This window comes from Heliangelus exortis, chromosome Z, assembly GCF_036169615.1.
Source record: "Heliangelus exortis chromosome Z, bHelExo1.hap1, whole genome shotgun sequence".
In the NCBI taxonomy this organism is placed as follows: Eukaryota; Metazoa; Chordata; class Aves; order Apodiformes; family Trochilidae; genus Heliangelus; species Heliangelus exortis.
Genome location: NC_092454.1, coordinates 47,361,275 through 47,379,270, shown reverse-complemented (window position 1 = coordinate 47,379,270; position 17,996 = coordinate 47,361,275). Strand labels below are relative to the sequence as shown.

At 39.0% G+C, this 17,996-nt stretch overlaps 1 protein-coding gene across 1 annotated transcript in view; it reads right to left on the bottom strand.

Moving 5' to 3' along the window:
• Positions 1-17,996, bottom strand: part of MRPS27 (mitochondrial ribosomal protein S27) — a 45,806-nt gene that overhangs the window by 27,534 nt on the left and 276 nt on the right. The window contains exons 2-4 of the mRNA XM_071731411.1: positions 16,130-16,207; positions 12,122-12,192; positions 10,013-10,071 (exon numbers count right to left, since the gene is read on the bottom strand). Coding sequence (XP_071587512.1) covers positions 10,013-10,071; positions 12,122-12,192; positions 16,130-16,207 — 208 coding nt within the window. The remainder of the gene's footprint in view (positions 1-10,012; positions 10,072-12,121; positions 12,193-16,129; positions 16,208-17,996) is intronic.

The following is a 17,996-nucleotide window of genomic DNA, read 5'->3' as shown; positions in this document are numbered from 1 at the left end:
ATTACCTTGACTTATCAGTACCTCTATTCAATTACAGCAAAGCACTGTTTTGTGGGTCTGCCTGCAATGCAAACTTCTCCCCTTAGTGAGTTGAACACTTTTTCACAGGTACCAATGTGTATGCAGAAATAAGCAGCCTTACAGGTTGAATAAATGTACTGGTTTAATTTCATCTTTCTTCTGCACTATTAATGTTTCTGGACATTTCTAAACAAGATGGAAGTACTTACAAAAACCAAATCATGGAAGTAAAGCAACGTAAGCTATTTTTTCAAATTTATTACTAGGGCCAAAAATAAATATACAGCCTAAAAGATATAGTAAGATAATTTTCTAGATGTCTCAATAACTGATAGTTGACCCAGTATGCTCAGTCCTACACATGCATACACATCTGTTTCTGTAAAAAACAGCCAGCTATTTGAAAATTAACATCCCCAATAATTTATAAGCTAAGAAAGATGTGTGCTAAAGCAGGTCTCTCAGCTTCCTTTATCGGTAATTTTGATTTTGCTATAACCATTTATAATGGTCTATAATGGTGCCTAACAGAACAAAAGAAGATCAGATCTATACCTGTTGTGCATTATTTCATCCTTTATCACAGTCATCTTAATGTTCTTTCTGTTTCCAAAGGCCATCACTTTCTGGAGCCTGCATCACATCTACTACCTGTTACTACATACTGTGCAGCAACATGCATCAAAATCCCAGATATTCTCAGAGCACAACTCACATACACTCTACTACATCATATTGCTTCACCGTTACAAAAAAAAAAAAAAAAAGTAACACTTTTCTTGACTATTAAGAAGTCAAAAAAAAACTTGTGTAGGCCTTTTTTACACACTCAATCAGACAGTGTTCATCTTACATACCCTGTGGAACACAGCAAGCTTATACCGAGTGGTTTGTTTAAAATTAAGAACATATGGATTTTTCCTAGTATACAGTAAAATGAAGGGAAGTTATCACAGAAAACGTGTGTGAACCTTGTATTTCATAATGTTGGCTGAGGTAACACAGGAAAAAAATACTTGAGTGCCTTTGTCCTTCTTTCCTTCAGCCTACATTATAAACCAGCTCATGATTTGCCATCATTCAACCAGACTGACACTCTTTAATAAAGGTGGTGCATAATGGGAATTCTCATTAAGTGTGTTGTCAGAGGGATGCCTTGGTTCCAGCTCTACTTTCCTGCATCCTGCAAGAACTCATGCTGTTTCCACAGCAGAAAATCACCAGTATCAAGAAGCTGCCTGTTACAGGTATTAGCAGCACTCATAGTAGTCTCCTGAAGAAATCTTCAAGCACTGTAAAGAATTAAAAAAAAATAAAAACATTTTCTATGTATCTTTTCTCTCTAGTTGCTAACTTAAATTTTTCCAGAGTAAAACTGACAAAATGAAAACGATGTCCAAGCTCTAAATATACATCCTGTTCTTAAAAATCCATTTTCAATAAAATATTTGTCATCATAAACTCATCGTGTGCTGCTTGCACAATTCATCTAAGCCATGAACACACTGATTCACCGCATAGAAAACAATTGCTAATAGCAACAAATCAGCACCACAACTTATCTCATAAATTGCTTCTACTCTCTCATTTATTACTGTCATGGTTTAACGCAGAGCCAGCAATTAAACGAATGGCAGATGCCCTCTATTAATCCCCCTCCTTGACAAAGAAAGGAGAGAGAGTAAGGGAGAGAGACTTACAGGTTGGAAACTAAATGACACAGTTTTAATCACAGAGTAACAGAATTGTCACAGTTGGAAAGGATCTCAAAGATCACTGTGTCCATCTGTAAGCATATACCAACATCTGTATTACTCTGCCCACTTGGGCATATCCTGAAGTGCCTCATCTATATGGTTTCAAAATACTTCAGGGATGGTGACTCCACCACCTCCCTGGGCAGCCCATTCCAATGCCTGACTACTCTCTCAGCAAAGAATTTCTTCCTCAGATCCTGTCTAAACCTCCCCTGGTGCAATTTCAGGCCATTTCCCCTAGTTCTATCATTATTTACTTGAGAGAAGAGGCCAGCACCCCATCTCCCTACAACCTCCTTTCAGGTAGTTGTAGAGAGCAGTAAGGTCTCCTCTCAGCCTCCTCATCTCCAAACTAAACATTCCCAAATCCCTCAGCCACTCCTCATAGGAATTGTTCTCCAGACCCTTCACCAGCTTGGTTGCCCTTCTCTGGACACACTCCAGCAGCTCAATGTCTTTCTTGCAGTGAGGGGCCCAGACCTGAACACAGCACTCAAGCTTCAGCCTCACCAGTGCTGAGCACAGGGGCACCATCACTTCCCTTCTCCTGCTGGCCACGCTATTCCTATACAAGCCAGGATGCTGGTGGCCTTCTTGGCCACCTGGGCACACTGCTGTCCACACTCAGGCCCTTTTCTGCCTGGCAGCTTTCTAGCCACTCCTCCCCAAGCCTGAAGCGTTGTATGGGCTTGTTATGAGCAAAATGCAGGACCTAGCACTTGGTGTTAAACATCATTTTATTGGCCACAGATCACTGGTCCAGCCTGTCCAGGTCCCTTTGCAGAGCCTTCCTACTCTCAAGCAGATCAACATTCCCACCCAACTTAAGTGTTTTCTGCAAACTTACTGAGGAAGCACTCGATTCCTTCCTCTACATACTGAACATGACCATCCCCACAACTGAGCCCTGGGGAATGCCACTGCTGACCAGCCACCAACTGCATTAACTTCACTGACTACAACCCTCTGGGCCCAGACAAGCTGCCAGTTTTTAACCCAATCAAGAGTACACCTGCTACCAGCTTCTCTAGGAGAATGCTGTGAAAGAAACACATGAAACAATAGTGATGAAAAATTCAGATTATGAAATATATACAAATATGCATACACAACAGTGGTATCATGTTCCTTCATTCTCCCCTGAAAAACATTCATGTCACTACCAAGGCTGCAGGGAAGCCTTGGAAAACTCACAGGCTGGGCTCCTGGAGTCAACAGCAGACAGGAACATATGGACTCAGGAGAGCATGGATCAGGATCAAAGGCAGCCAGATGGAATCCTCCCAGGATGCCAGTCATGGACAAAGAAGAGGAAAAAGGGACTTGACCCTTGTGATCCCTCAAATTTATACTTAGTATGGCAAGTATGGGATGGAACACTCTGCTCAATTTTGGCCAACTGTTTCCTCCTCTGCTCCTTCCTAAAGGAGAGCTGCAGGTGTGACAGTACTCCAAGCAGGGTCTCAGGAGAGCAGAGTAGATGAGAATCACCTGCCCTTAACCTGTTGGCCTTGCTTCTTTTGACACAGTCGAGGATAACACTGGTTTTCTGGGCTGCAAGTGCAGATGGCCAGCTCACTCTGAGCTTGTCGTCAACCAACACCACCAAATACTTTCCTTCAGGGGTGCTCTAAATACATTCGCTGCCCAAATTGTAGTTCCTCACTTTTTTTTTTTCTGCTGTTTTGTTTTGTTGAGTTTTTTGTTGAGTATTATTATTTGTTTGAAAAAAGAACAAATACCTGCACCATGAAGGGATGATTTAGGTTGATGGATACAATAAAAGCAAAGTTAGCATCTCCTAAAGAAGGGATCATGGAAGTTTTGGATATGGTTGAAAGCCTAATAAAATATCAGTGTTTTATCCTAGTAGCTGCCATCTTCAATTCCACTTAAAGAGAATGATTGATTATTGTTTAATATCACTTAGAAAAGCTGTAAGAGGGAATTCAAATCACCCTCATAGCTTTGTATGGTTTTTTCTTCTGTTTATAGGGGTTTGGAGCTGCTGCCTGGCTCTGTCTGCCAGTACTGGCTGGGGTTATAATGGAACCTGAAGTCCCTTTTGGAGGGGGCTGGATGGGGTTAATTCTCATATGTAACTCTGCAACTATTCTGCACTATTCTGTGTTTGTCTTTTGAATTCCAAAGCTTTTACAAGGCTTTACTCTGTTGTGGTCATTTGTACTCATATGAACAGCTTACTCTCTATGTTTTTTGCACCAATTTAACTTTTGTCTAGACTTTCAGAATTTCTAATTGGTTTTTTTTTTATAATTATTTTTAAAATAATTATGTTTTAGATCTTGCATTAACAAGATCTGCCTCCAGACAGGCTTTTTGCTCATATAGCAATTTAGAAAGCAACCTTTAGAATACCACTGGACATAGAGAAACTGACCTGCAAGGTAAAATTCTAGGACAAAATTTCCTTTTCTCCTTCAACATATTACCAGGTCAACATTTGAGACCTGGTCCTACATACTTAGCACTCATACTGTACTTCAGTCTACTTCCAGTACTAACTACTAGTAGATATAACACTCTGAGGTGCAGGCAAGAAAGACAATTCTGCTTATAGCCTTTTCTTCCAAGAATAGTAACAAAGACCTTTCTCCTGGCACTAAATGAAAAATCTATCTGCAGGCAGTGCTGGGGCAATATAACAGAACATTGATGAGGAGGACTGTAAACACACTCAAGTGACTTGCAGCTGGGGTGTCAAAAACCACACATTTCATATAATCACTTTTTAGTCTTCTTTGCTTGGCACCTGTGTTTAGGTAACATAGGCCTGTGACAGACACCAAGCATCCTATCAAACATGCTTGAGATTCCTGCCCTGCTGTGAGAAAGATCAAAGCAAAGTGTTTTCCACTATATCTGCAAAAAAATCCCTGATATCCAAGAGAAAGCATCCAGTGTGAACACTTCCTCTTAGCAATGACCAAGCTTCACAGTGCCTGCATTCCCACTTGTGTGACTCAGCCCTAAGTGCTGCTTCAGAGAAGCATTATCTTGCTGCTCCCAGTTTGGGAGATAACGAGAATAAAACTCTTTGCATTTCACCTGTGGTTTTGTGGTTGTTCCTGTGTCCTACACCTGTGTCACCTCGCACTAGTGTGAACAGAAACAGTTCTTTCCATTTCTAAGTCTGGCTGGCTTTATCTTCCCATCTACTCCACAAATTCTCGGGGAGTGAATGGAAGGGGAAAAGCCTAGGGTTGACATAAGCATTCTGTTTGCAGAAGTATCTTTATTTTTTCCCTTGTTTTAAATATAAAGTTTTTTACAATCCAAACACCCCTCTAGTGCTGGCAACTTGAAAAAAGAAAAGGTTAGCACTGAAGGAAAGCCTTCCAGCTTTTTCTGGTTTGATATGCAGTGCCTAGAAAATTCCTTTCTAGTGTCTGCCAAACTTTAAGGAAAGAATATACAAAAAGACATTAAGTATGAAAAGCAGATGACTGAAAAGACCTGTGCTACAGGAAGGGATCTTTCTGAATATTTTTCATTGTTAAATCTTTACTGATGGCTCTCTTACTTTACAGCACAGTCACACTGGCTGAGCACACCTGCTTGAATGAGATGTGGTTACAGAATTTGCTGAAATTTGACTCTGGGTTCTGATATTCAGTTACTAGCTATTTTCTGCAAATGATTTCTATAGCTCAGCCTTTGACAAACCATGGACAGACAAAGAAAACAGAGAAACCACAGAAGATGACAAAGGAGGTAAGCACATGTGCCCCTCTGTGCAAAAATGAGTGCTGGAGCCAGTGAAGTAGTGCAGTCTGTAAGACCCGAATGCTTACATCCAACAGGACTGCCTTGGAGAGTGACCAACAGTTTCTTCCAGCCAACCAGCATCACACTCTGGCCACCACAACACAATAGCACAGGTACTTCTGTAATTTACATGCAAATTACTCTAACAGTCTAATGAGCCAAATCTCTCTGGTGCTTCCCTTTCTTGTGTCTCCCAATCTGCCAGAGAGCAGCCAAGATTTTCTGCAAATTAAGTTATATTGAATGGGTCAGCTGAGGTAGGTGTCCAAACTGGTAAAACATACCATTCTGCCTATGAAGTGCATTTCTCTCTCATGCTGCCACCACTTATCAATATAATTTCAAATATAAATGCTGCTCAACTTGAATAATAGTCAGCTATTGCTGACGCATTATTTTGATATATAATTGTTGGGAGTTTTTAGCCAAACACTTCTCTGGACGCAGCAAAAGCCAAGGTCTGATGAATGGAGGAAATCTATGTCAGCTACAGCCTTAGGACAATGGAAACATCTAGCAGAAAGGATTAAATGAATTGTAGGAGTACATCTAGGTCTGTTCTTTTACCTATTTGTGCTGGGAAGAGGTTAATGATACTCATTACATCCTGTAGATTTATATATAGGAATAAAATGTCACATTAGTGAGAATGAATGCCATGCGAAGTGTAGTTTAGGAGTAACTTTTTTTTTAATCCATTATGATCATTTATTACAGGCAATACTTTAGAGAAACTGAACACTTTCAAACACTAAACTGCTTGATTGACATTAAAGTATCAAAAATGGAACTGCTAAAAGTTTGCTATTGTCCCATTCTATCATTATAATTAAGTACTGACCCTGGGTAACAGGCCCTGAAATCTCCAGAAATAACTCACTTTCCAAAAAAGCTATCATCAGTCTGGAGGTAATGAAAAAACCCAGGTATATTGTCCAAGAATTTGCGGAGCACAGGCACAAACAACCATTAGGTTTTTACAGACAATGTGTATGCTTTTTTTTTTTTTTTTTAAACTAAAGGGGGCAAGGAGTTTAATGCAACTAAAAATCCTCCTCAGGAATCCCAACAAAAAACTTACACAATTGCCCTCAAACACATTGAAAATCTTTGTTGGCATAAAACCTACATCATCAGTTACCTCACCACAAACCCCCTCTCCATTATGCTAATGTTTCTATCATATGAAAAGCTCCCTGACATGAGTAATAGTGGCATCTCAGCGAGACAGGACAAAGTAAGGCGAAATGCAGGCCTTTGATCTGGCTGAAACTGCTCTGCATTCTGATTAGAATTTCTGCCGGGATCCTAGGAGATGAAAGGATTTTAAGTCTGACAGCTAATGGAGGGTGGGAGGATATTCAGAAGAGAACAAAAAGAGAAGCGATGAAAGCAAATGACATCATGCTTTAAAATGGTCTTTGCCATCTTACTGGCATGTTCCACAATGTAGTGCTGCAGTTTCCTCTCAGCTATTGAGAGCTCAAGATCCTCAGTGGAGACAATACAGCTGGAGATCCACTGCTTTTATAGGATGGAAATTTGAAACAGGTCTAAATGTAATATGTTTATTGCATTTTGGGACCCTAAGTGCATCATGGCAACGCTCCAGAATACTACTTTTTTTAAGCTGCATTCTGCCTGACAAACCACAAAGAAAGTTTACAGTCTATAGAGCTTACAGTTACAATTTCTGGCACTCCTATCTTCAGAAAAAGCCCACAGAGCATGCATGGAAATGCCATTTACCTCCTAATTCTTCCCATAGGCACAGTTTGCCCTTTCATACCAGGAATATCTTCGAATCTTGTAAGGGCCTTGCAACTGACTACCCTTCACCTCAGACTGCCAGAGGAACCCCATGCCGCGGAGAGACATCAAAATCTCCCCCTTATATTTTACAAAGGTTAAGGGGAAAAACTCAGGAGTCCAGGAACACGCTGCTTATTTATGCTCAGGCAAATGCACATAGAGCCAACTTACCATGCCATGTGCTCACAATGGATTTCTACACCGAATAATAAAAAGCCTTTCTTTTTTAGAAGCTTACACTTTTTACATAAAGAAGATAAACAATGCTTTGAAATGCTTCTCATTAAGCCATAAGAGATTTCTTGTCAAAGTTTGTCTTTCTCTCCCTCTCTGCCACCTCCTGTATGTCTCACGGTGTCCCCACTTCTGCAGAAATTTTTCTGTGTCACATATCCTCACAGCTGCAAACACGTATCTTTAGAAACATGTCCTTCATGTGAACTCCAGCCTAAATGCAAAATGTAAAGAACAACAGAAGGGGCCCTGCAGATACCAACCACATCTCCCATTTCCTGAAGCTAGCACACTAACTTTCTTTTGAAAGGGAAGCTGATGTTACAATTAGGGTTTTTACACTTTCACAGGAATTACAAACCTCTCTACACTGTTTCACTACCTTCATATAAATGCATTTTGAGAATAGTTTTATGGATCATATGGAAGTCTCCTGGAAAAATGATGCTACCATAATCAAAAGACTAGACATTTTGCAACACCAAAACAAAGCAGCAATACTGAGACATGCACAACAAAAGAAAAAATCCAATCAAAGAATGTCTGAGAAGCCATGTGCATGACACATCAGTACCTCTGTTCTCTCCACACAGCTACTAAAATCTGTCTCAATTACAAGTTATTATATTAGAAGTGTGTATAACTATATTCTCACCAGCTGCAGCAGAATTCTCAGAGAAAACAGTAAGTAACTAAATATTTTTGAACTGCAAATCTGTGCTTTAGAACGTATTTTTAAGAATAAAAAAACTCCTGTATTTTACACTGATGTAGTAGCCAGGCACAGATGAAGACTGTGGAGGTTATTTACACAGCAGAGATTCCCAGTCTATTCTCTCCATCTTACTATGGGATGTTTTCTATGCTTCTCATTATTTGTCACTATAAACATATCACTTTGAATATATGGATTTTATTAGTATCATTTTGAGATCCAACAATTAAACTACCAGACCTTCTTCTTGATGTGAGGGCATTCAAAGGCCTCTTGGTATCCCTTAAGCTGCAGGGCCTGACTACGTCAGAGAGACCTTAAGTCTTTGTGGCTCAGTGTACATTACAATCTGCAAGAATGTTAGCAGAAGGTACAAATGGCACATCTCTAAGATAAAAATAACAGCCTGCCCTAAACTGGTTTTACTTTCTCCTGCTTTCATCTGTTGCAGGACAGAAAACTTATTTCTGGCCAGATTCTGACAGTACTCATGAAAAATTGATTAGAAGGAATGAAAGCTCCACTAACCCCCTCTCTGTGAGAGATTCTAGATCCTCCTTTTATTTTTTCATTACAAGATGTTGCTAGTATTAGAAACAAGGGAAACCCAGTTTGCTATCTTGAAGCTGTAAGGTGCAGATACCTCCCCAGCAGTACCAGAGAATCATAAAGATCTGAAGTGTAATGCAGTCAACACACTTGGAACTATGCACCATCCAGTAAACTTCTTCATTACAGTGACAGTCATTATTATTTATAAATGGCAATCAGACATTATTTACAAAGATACTCTGCCACATACTTGGACAAGATGAGTTAGTTTCTCCATCAGGAAACCTAGCTTTCAAAACATGAGTGCAACCATCAACAAAAGACTGATTTACTTTACTTATCAGCAATAATTACTGCCCTCTTAAAGTCAATATTGTGAATTGACCTGAAATAAACAAGCACTAATATGATGTTTGCAGAAAATGTACCTAAACAAGCTTCACTCAGCACAGCTGCAGAAAACTCTAACAACCCATTCATGGGGGGAACTATGCAGCTTCTCTGAGTAATGTAATGTATTAAGGGAATAAAAACAAAGATTACACTTAATTTAGCCATGCTGACTTGATCATTTCTATGCCATAGCATGTCCATTTTCATTTCTATTAATTCAAAGTAAACAAGCTTACTTGAGTCTGACACACATGCAAATACAGTTATTGCAGATTTAGTTAAACCATGACTTACAGAACAAAAAAGTATCAGAATAAGTAATCAGTAATCAAACATATTTCCTTATAATTTCAGCATCTCTACTGTAAACCATAGCTGAAGCTTGTACTATCATAGAATGGCTAGGGTTGGAAGGGACCTTAAATATCATCTAGATCCAACCCACCTGCACTGGTATGGACACATCAAACTAGATCAGGTTGCTCAAGGCCTGCTCAAGATATTAGCTGTTCTGTGACTCAGACTAACATGTTTGACAGAAGTTGATACCAAAAACCCATAAAAAGGAATAAAAAGGAAGGAGCCACCAAGAAGGCCCTTAGCTGTGAACTGTAAGAAACAAATGCAAGTATTTCATGAAAGACAATTCAAAGCCAGTAATCCAGAAAGGGGCCAAGTCTTAAAGGGCAAGAGGTGTTTATTTGTAACTCAAGTTCATGTTGGGGGGAAAGATGCTTACTTGTAAAGGTAATACTCAGCTTGATCCACTTCCTCTCTTGAAGAAATGTTGTCAACAAACTGATTAAAGAAAAAGAAAACAAAGATTCAGAGGGAGCACACATGACGCATATTAGAACAAAAATGCCACTTCAACAAAGCACTTTTCATTGGCATGTTCAGCTGTCTGACAGAGCTGGAGGTCTACCAGATTTTTGCTTGCTTCTACTCAGGTTTCTTCTGGACTGCTAAGAGTCAAATCTTTTTTAACAGAGATAACAACCCTCCTCACCTCTAAGAACTGCTATGTACCTTGAAAACATGGAAGCCACCTGAGAAACATGTCCATACAGCTCAGCACCCTGGATGTTTGCTGCTCATCTCTGAATTTTTTCTTATTTAATTACAACTTTTCATTTTGGAATTCATTAGGTTTTACTTTCCCCCCCCCCCCCCCCAGTTTTTGAGTCTTCACATGTATTACTTCTCTTTCTGGAACATATACTTCCCCCTAATGTTTGCCTATTGTGCAAACTATCTATACTATACTATACTATACTATACTATACTATACTATACTATACTATACTATACTATACATTCTGAAGGACAGCAGGAACAGAATTTTATATTTTACAACACATATAAATAAAGGTAAGAAAAAATATCACCTCCCATGCTGTGAATTACCCCCTCATTTAAAATTACCCCCTCATTTAAAACCTTGTCTACTCCAAGCACTCTATTCCTACTGCTATTAATTACTTAAATAAAAATCAAGTTTTCAATCAGACTTTGTCTGGAAGTAATAATGAATCCAACTCTCCTACACATTTTACTAACATAAGCATAAACATGCTGGAATATTCCAGAGTCTTCCCAATATAATACCTGCAGCTCAAAATATACAAACAACATGTTCTGAAAATCAGTGTTTGTCTTTATCTTAAGCATAAGCTGACAATAATAGTTTCATCTGACCAGTACTCTGGATTCTTAACTATCTTTGCATGCTTGTGTGCTTTATTTGTATTTTACAAAACAAGAATCTGATGTGACTTTCGACGTCCTGGAAATGCCAGTTCTCCAGGAAAGAGGCCAGCCCAAAGCAGGAACATGAAGGAAAAGAATAACTTTGATTAAGTAACAAAAAGGAGAAAAACACCCATTTTCCCCATAAATCCTGTCTTAGAAGGAATGATCAAAAATGCTTGATCTGTACAAAGTGTTCTGTTACTCCTCACATGGCAGTGTAAATTATCTTAGTTAGTGAGGTACCAGGGTAGTGAGTCATCTTTTCTGGACAATTTTGAAGGCTGAAATTAGTTGGGTTTTAAAAAAGCAAACAAACCAAACCTAACCTAACCCCCAAAAAACAAACAACAACCAATCACTCAAAAAAAAAAAAAAAGCAAAACCTAAACAAACAGACAAAAATCCCCAAAACCCCACCACATACGAAACAAAAAAAGAAACCTCAAAAAACAAACAAAACAACAAAGCATATTTACTGTCCTTCAGTACAAATACAAAGGGAACTTGAAGCACAACTGATATCTCAGCCTTCACTCCCTCTCCACAGATTAGCCCATCCAGAGGATGGTTACTTATTCCAGTAAACATATTGGCTTCATTTATCCCATATCAGCGTTTGTGCTGGCTCTGCTGAGGCAAGGAAAGGAAAATCTAGAGGCAGAATGTATCCATGTATGTCTGCCTCACTCTGACAGGAACCCGAAAGCAGAGGAAGAGGCATGCAGACAGGCAGTGTGATAATTCATTTCCTTAGCAGCCTGGGCTCTCATCAAGTGCCTGAGGGGGTGGAAAGCTCTCCCTAAAAAAGAAACCATTGGAAGGCAGGGAACATATACTACGGAAACACAGATCCCAGTATCAATGATGTGTGATTTTCTGAAATAAAAAACTGTTCTAAAGACCTTACTAACTAACGAGTACAAAGTAACAGTAAAACAGCTCCAGTAAAACACAAGAATTAAACCCTGTGACAAGACATCTACAACTCCAGGAGTTTCATGTGAAGGGATAAATGGTATCACCTCAAGATCACTTGATTTTCATAAATGTTCCGCTGTAATTTCTATCACTTTATGATTAGGATTTACTTCCTTACCCGAGATATTGTCAAAGAGCTGACAGGCATCTTTCTTTCATAGGTTCTGTCCATTAAGTGAGCTAAGTCAGCTGGAGAAAACAAAAAAAAAATACATTTAACCAACTGTCATTACAGGAAAATCTGCAGCTCCATCATATAACCCAGAACAGAACCTCTATCCATGAAATCAAATTCTCTTTCCTTGTTAACATCTCATTTTGCATTTGTACAAAACCAATACTTTCAATTATTGTTAAATAGTTTGACAGAAAAATAATACATGGCAAGGTTCTCAACATCATGATTTTAACTTATTACAAAGATGGGCTTAAAAGGCAAACCATCCTTTAATGTGTGGGATTAAATTAGTCTAACTAATAAATAATTTTTTAAAAACTGAGCAGATGTCCTTAAAACTCACACTCACTTTCTAGTTTAGCATGTGCTGGACAGTGCTTTTGGCATAGGTTTGTCCTTTATTTTATGATAAAACAAGGAGAGACAGAAGCAAGCAAGCAGTACTGATAAAGGCTACAGTCAGAAATAGCATTCCAAAGAAATTCTGTTAACCCAACTGGGCACTGTGCCAGTACCTTATTAACTTTATAGCATTCTGCTCCAGCAGTCCTATAACAGCATTATTTTCATCATACAGGAACTTCAAGCTTCTGTCTGTTGAGCAGGTAGCCAACCATTGTATTTAATTAATTTAATTTGAAGCTAAAATAATCTTATTTGCAGTTCTAGTTCTGTCCTCTTCCGGGAAAAAAATTACTGCCCAGGAGGAGTAAGCTGTTTACTGTATGCTTAGTGTCAGCTGTTAAGATTCTTAGCTGTGACATGAACCAATGTAAAAAAAAAAAAAATCAGACTTCAATCATACTCTTTCTCTTCTCCTGAATCTTCCAGGGCTAGGAATCCAACATATTCTCTCTGTATCATTAGTACTTTGCTCCATTCTTACCACGCTAACACTACCACTATTACTAAACCAGCCATTCCTCTGACACCACTTGATTAATCCCACTTACCATTTTTCAAGAGCTGATGGACTAACATGTTTTACAATTCATTTTCCAAAAAGGGACCTCTGACCTCCACATTTGTCCATGAAATGTGAGGCAAGGACAACTGGCAACACCAGATCAAAACTGGTGAAGCCTCCTACTCCAGGAAAGTTTCCAGGGGCAGGAAGCAGCACTGCATCAGCAGCATGCTGTGTCTCTAAGGGATGCAATCCATGTATATTCTGCCCATAAAACAAGCAGTGCCACTATTCATCATCTTCAAAGCACACCTGCAGCACCAGAGAATACTGAAAGGTATGCAGTTCTAATAGTACAAAGAGCATTCAGTGCTAGTCTGACCTTACAGATACTCTCTCAATTCACAACATATGTGCATGGATTTCTGTTGCAGTAAAATTATAGTCTTGCTTTTGAATAAATACTTGACTCTTAGTTTAGACTGTGTTCCAACAGTTTGGGTTGGAAGGAGCCTTAAAGATCTAAAGTTCTAACACCCCTGCCACGGGGAGGAACATCCCTATTAAACCAGGTTGCTCAAAGCCCCATCCAAACTGTCCTTGAACACTTCAGGGAAGGGGCATTCTTCTCTGGTCAACCCTTACAGCAAGGAATTTCTTCCTAATGCCCTACCCTTTTTCAGTTTGAAAACATTATACCTACACACCCCTGTAAAAAGTTCCTCCCCAGATTTTCTGTAGGCCCCCTTCAGGTACTGGGAGGCTGTTATAAGGTCTCCCTGAAGCCTCCTCTTCTCTGGGCTGAACAACCCCAACTCTCTCAACCCGTTTTCACAGGAGAGGTGCTTCAGCCCTCTGACCATTTACATGGCCCACCTCTGGACTTGCTCCAACAGCTCCACATCCTTCTTAGGCTGGGAACTCTGATTTAGTTTAAAAAACTAATTAAAATATAGAGAAAGGCTGAGGCAAGTACTTTGCCTTACAAATTTGTATGTTTCACATTTCTCAGTATTTCTTAGTCCGCCTGGGAAGAACCTCAACTTAGTACTGAGGATTTTCAAACTCAAATCTGCACAAGCAACACTGCCACCTGGTGATATGGATGAGCCATTCTGGGTATTTTTCTAATTCTGGGGTTTTCTAATAAAAAATTACCTTTCCTGTCCTACCTGGATTTTGCCACCCTCTAGGACTCTGGCAACTGCCATTCTTTTAATCAAGATGCTTCCTGACACTTAATTTTAACCTTTTCATTCATGAACAAACTGAAACATTGGAGAATGTAAATCCAGTCATACCTCCCATTTCCTTGGTATCTACTTTTTTAGTAAGAGGAATCCAACTTACTACTAGACAGTTAGAGTCCTACCAGCAACCATTTTATCAATTCCAGATTAATATACTTTCTAGTCCTACCTTTGAACCAATGTGCTTCTGCACACACATTCTTGTTCTTTCCTACACTTTTTTTTAGTACTGAAGTTTGCTAAGCTTATTCATGCTTAGAATGTTAAGCTGAGACTATAGAGTAAAGCCATACCACTAAAGAAGAGAAATGGAACTGACTTTAAATCAAAAGTACTTCTTTTTCCTTTAAATCTATTCTCAGAACATAGTTTTGCAGGATAATGTTTCTGAAACAGTGTCTGAAATTCACAAATAAAAAAGCATCTCTTCAACACCAGGAATTCACCCTAGCTTAAATCACCAATTACTACACTGAAGATTATTCGTGCAAACATTCAACTGACAGCTACAGAGCAGACTTCTGCAGGACTGCCTCCTCTTTGAAAACGCTAATACTGCTGCAACCTTGTTAACTTTCTTCTTCCTTTCTGTGAAGTGTAAAGCAGTTACTTGAAAAGCGCTGAACAGACACTTGTTTCGGGTCAGGACCATTGGCAGAGCAGCAGAAAGAACTGTGCTTACCAGTCACTTAAAGTCTTCCTAGGCATGCAAAGCCAAACGTGGACTGCACCAGCACAATGTTTTCTTTTAAAGTAGATTTCTACTGGCTATGTTTGTGAAAGTAAGAACCCTTTTTCAACAGGTTCAAATGCATTGCAGGACACCCATCTGTGACATAAGCCCCAGAAAAGCACTGCATGAGGAGTCCAACTGAGAGTAAATAGCTCTTAAGTATTAACAGTCTCTGTAGGATCCAAGCAGCAGTCATGAGCACCCACTAGCTGTTTTCAGCCCGTACACAGTAAAACACGTGTAAACACCAGCCTGTGTAAACACAGTAAAACACCAGCCTAGTTGTTTATGACAAGTAACAGAAACAAATTAGTGCAAAAAACCCCATTACTCTGATAATTTTGTCTGCCTTCCTGCCTGACAGAAACTCTTGAATTTCACCTTGCAGATTCTTCCCTCCGCCTCATTATCTGTTTTACAAGCAAACACAGTTCAGGGGCCAAGAATGAAAAACGGAAGATTATGCATTAAGGAGTCACTTATGGTTTGAAATAATGCATATGTATCTTTAGAATGAAACAATGCTTTGCATGAGAGATCTCGGTACTGTAAGGCAGATCTAGTTTAATGTACAACTTCTTGCAAATAAATGTTTTGTTTCATTTTTTTTCCCAATAAAAATGTAAAATTCCATGTATCTTTCCTTCCTTTAAAAGTCTGAGAAAACATTTTGAATTTTTTTTTTAAATATGAATGCCTGCAAATAGAATAGGTCTTCTTTTGCACTGCATTACAATTAACACAACGTCAATGAAGAGGACACCTGCAAGAGTCTTAACTGTCAGGCAGACAACTAACTTTCATAAAATCTATGAATTTTGTAAAGGAAATCAGCTTTCTGAAATCAAGTGGACAAATTCTAACATGTTTTTGCATTATAGCTTTGAATATTTGACGGATTTTTATCATATTGAGCAGATTTTGTCACGGAACATCAGAAGTATTTTGCTTCACATTTTTTTTATATTGAAGTCTTTACAGATGATGAACCAGTCTAAAATGAGTTCACGTTGCAACTCTTCCATCAAAGTGCAGAAAAAGAAGCAAACTTTTCTCACCCAGGCTGTGCTCCTCTTTTTGTCTCTGTTCCCATTTTGAGCTGTCTGTATAGGCTGCAGAAAGAAGAGATCTTCTACCTAAAAAAAGAAATCACTAAGTAAGTCAGGCTGCTTAGACATCTCTAAACAAACATCTTATTAGATATCACCTTTTCTGTCACAGTCACTGAGCTCGATACACCAAACTGTCTTTATAACACAGCTGCAGCTACCATAACAGTTCAGATTCCTTATATGTGGACAAGCCACTACCTCATTATTTTTAAAACAGAAAAGCTTTCTCTTGATGTCTTTTTTCAGCCTGAAACAAATCTTCCCAAATCTGAAAACTTTGTATTAAGAAAACTATGAATTTGTAAGGGTAGAAAAAGTTCTTTGTGCACACAGACCTTTTTCATCAAATGATAGTAATTAGCTAAATGTAGGCATAAAAATGTAAGCAAAAAATATGATTATTCAAAAAAAAAAATTTTTTTTTTTGTTGTTGCTGGATGGCTATTTTTTCCAATTTCATCTCCACTCAGTGGAGATGAAAGGTAGACGCTCATCTGGAAATACCTCACTTTTTGATCAGCTGCTTTTTTAGCATCTCCACTGAACTGCAGAGTTCAAACAAATGTTTCTGAAAGTTTTTTACAAATACTCTTTGTACCAGCTTTGAAACAGGCTCAAGACACTGATCTGTCTTTTGAAACAAAATGGAAAATGCTTCAGTTGGAAGAACAAACCATGCTCGTGAATCAATCACAAATGATGGCCTTGAAGTTGCACTAGGAACATCTGGACAAAACATTTTGAAGAAAAATATAGAAATACATACAGAAGGCTGCAGAAATTAATGTTAAGAATAATGAAATATATTTGAAATAGACATTTGCATGCTACACACAATTCTTAGTGACTACTTTAAAGCCCTTATCTGAAAATCTATCTGCTACTGCCAGAAGTTTTACATTCTTGGGTATGAAACCATTTTTCTCCTTATCATCTTTCTGACATACAATTATATGGACATGTCCAGCTTGAAACATCTTTGCAATTTTTTGGTCAAAGGCCTAATACACAGACTTCCAGTCAGAATATGATAAAGTGTACCCAGCTTTACCTAACAGATAGAAAATAAGAAAAAGGGGTATTTTGCTTTGTTTGGAGGGGTTTCTTTTAAAGCTATTTTTCATTATGTTGGTAAAAGCAGCACACAAAATATCTGGGATTTGACTTCCGACAGTATTTTATGATAAACTTCTGTATGCTCCTTGGCAGCCACAGATTTCACTAGCAAGCATGAGTGTTGAAAGATCTATTTTCTGAGTGTTTGAAGACCTAATTTGTGTAGTACCATCAGCTGCCCTGGCCACCTGGAGGTCGGTGTCAGAGGAAAGGGCATTCTGAGACACGGCCACCGGGCTACCAGGAAACAGCACCGAGAAACTTCTGCTCGGGGAAGCTGAAAAAGCACAATAAACATCGCCAGCACGCCTTAGGTAAACATGACTGAATTCAGTTCTCCCCAGAGGTCACGATTTTTGGAATGGTGGCTTTTCAAAATCATCAGTCATGGCAGTGCTCGTCACTTGAGTTAACCAGGTTTGGCTGAACCACCACTGCCGCGGGTTCGGCGGCCTCCATACAATTATGTGAAGTTTCCCGTGGCACATAAAACGGCAGTCCTTAAAACACCGAGCTATGAAACAGGCACAGTAGAATATCTATGAAAAACAGATTAAAATTACTTTATCTCCTCACATATTCATGATTTGCCGCTGCCGGAGAGGTCTCCAGTTACATATATAAATACAGACACACGTATGTTATGTCCCCACACACCACCCTGTCCCTGCTCACGCTTCCCACGGCAGCAGCCAGC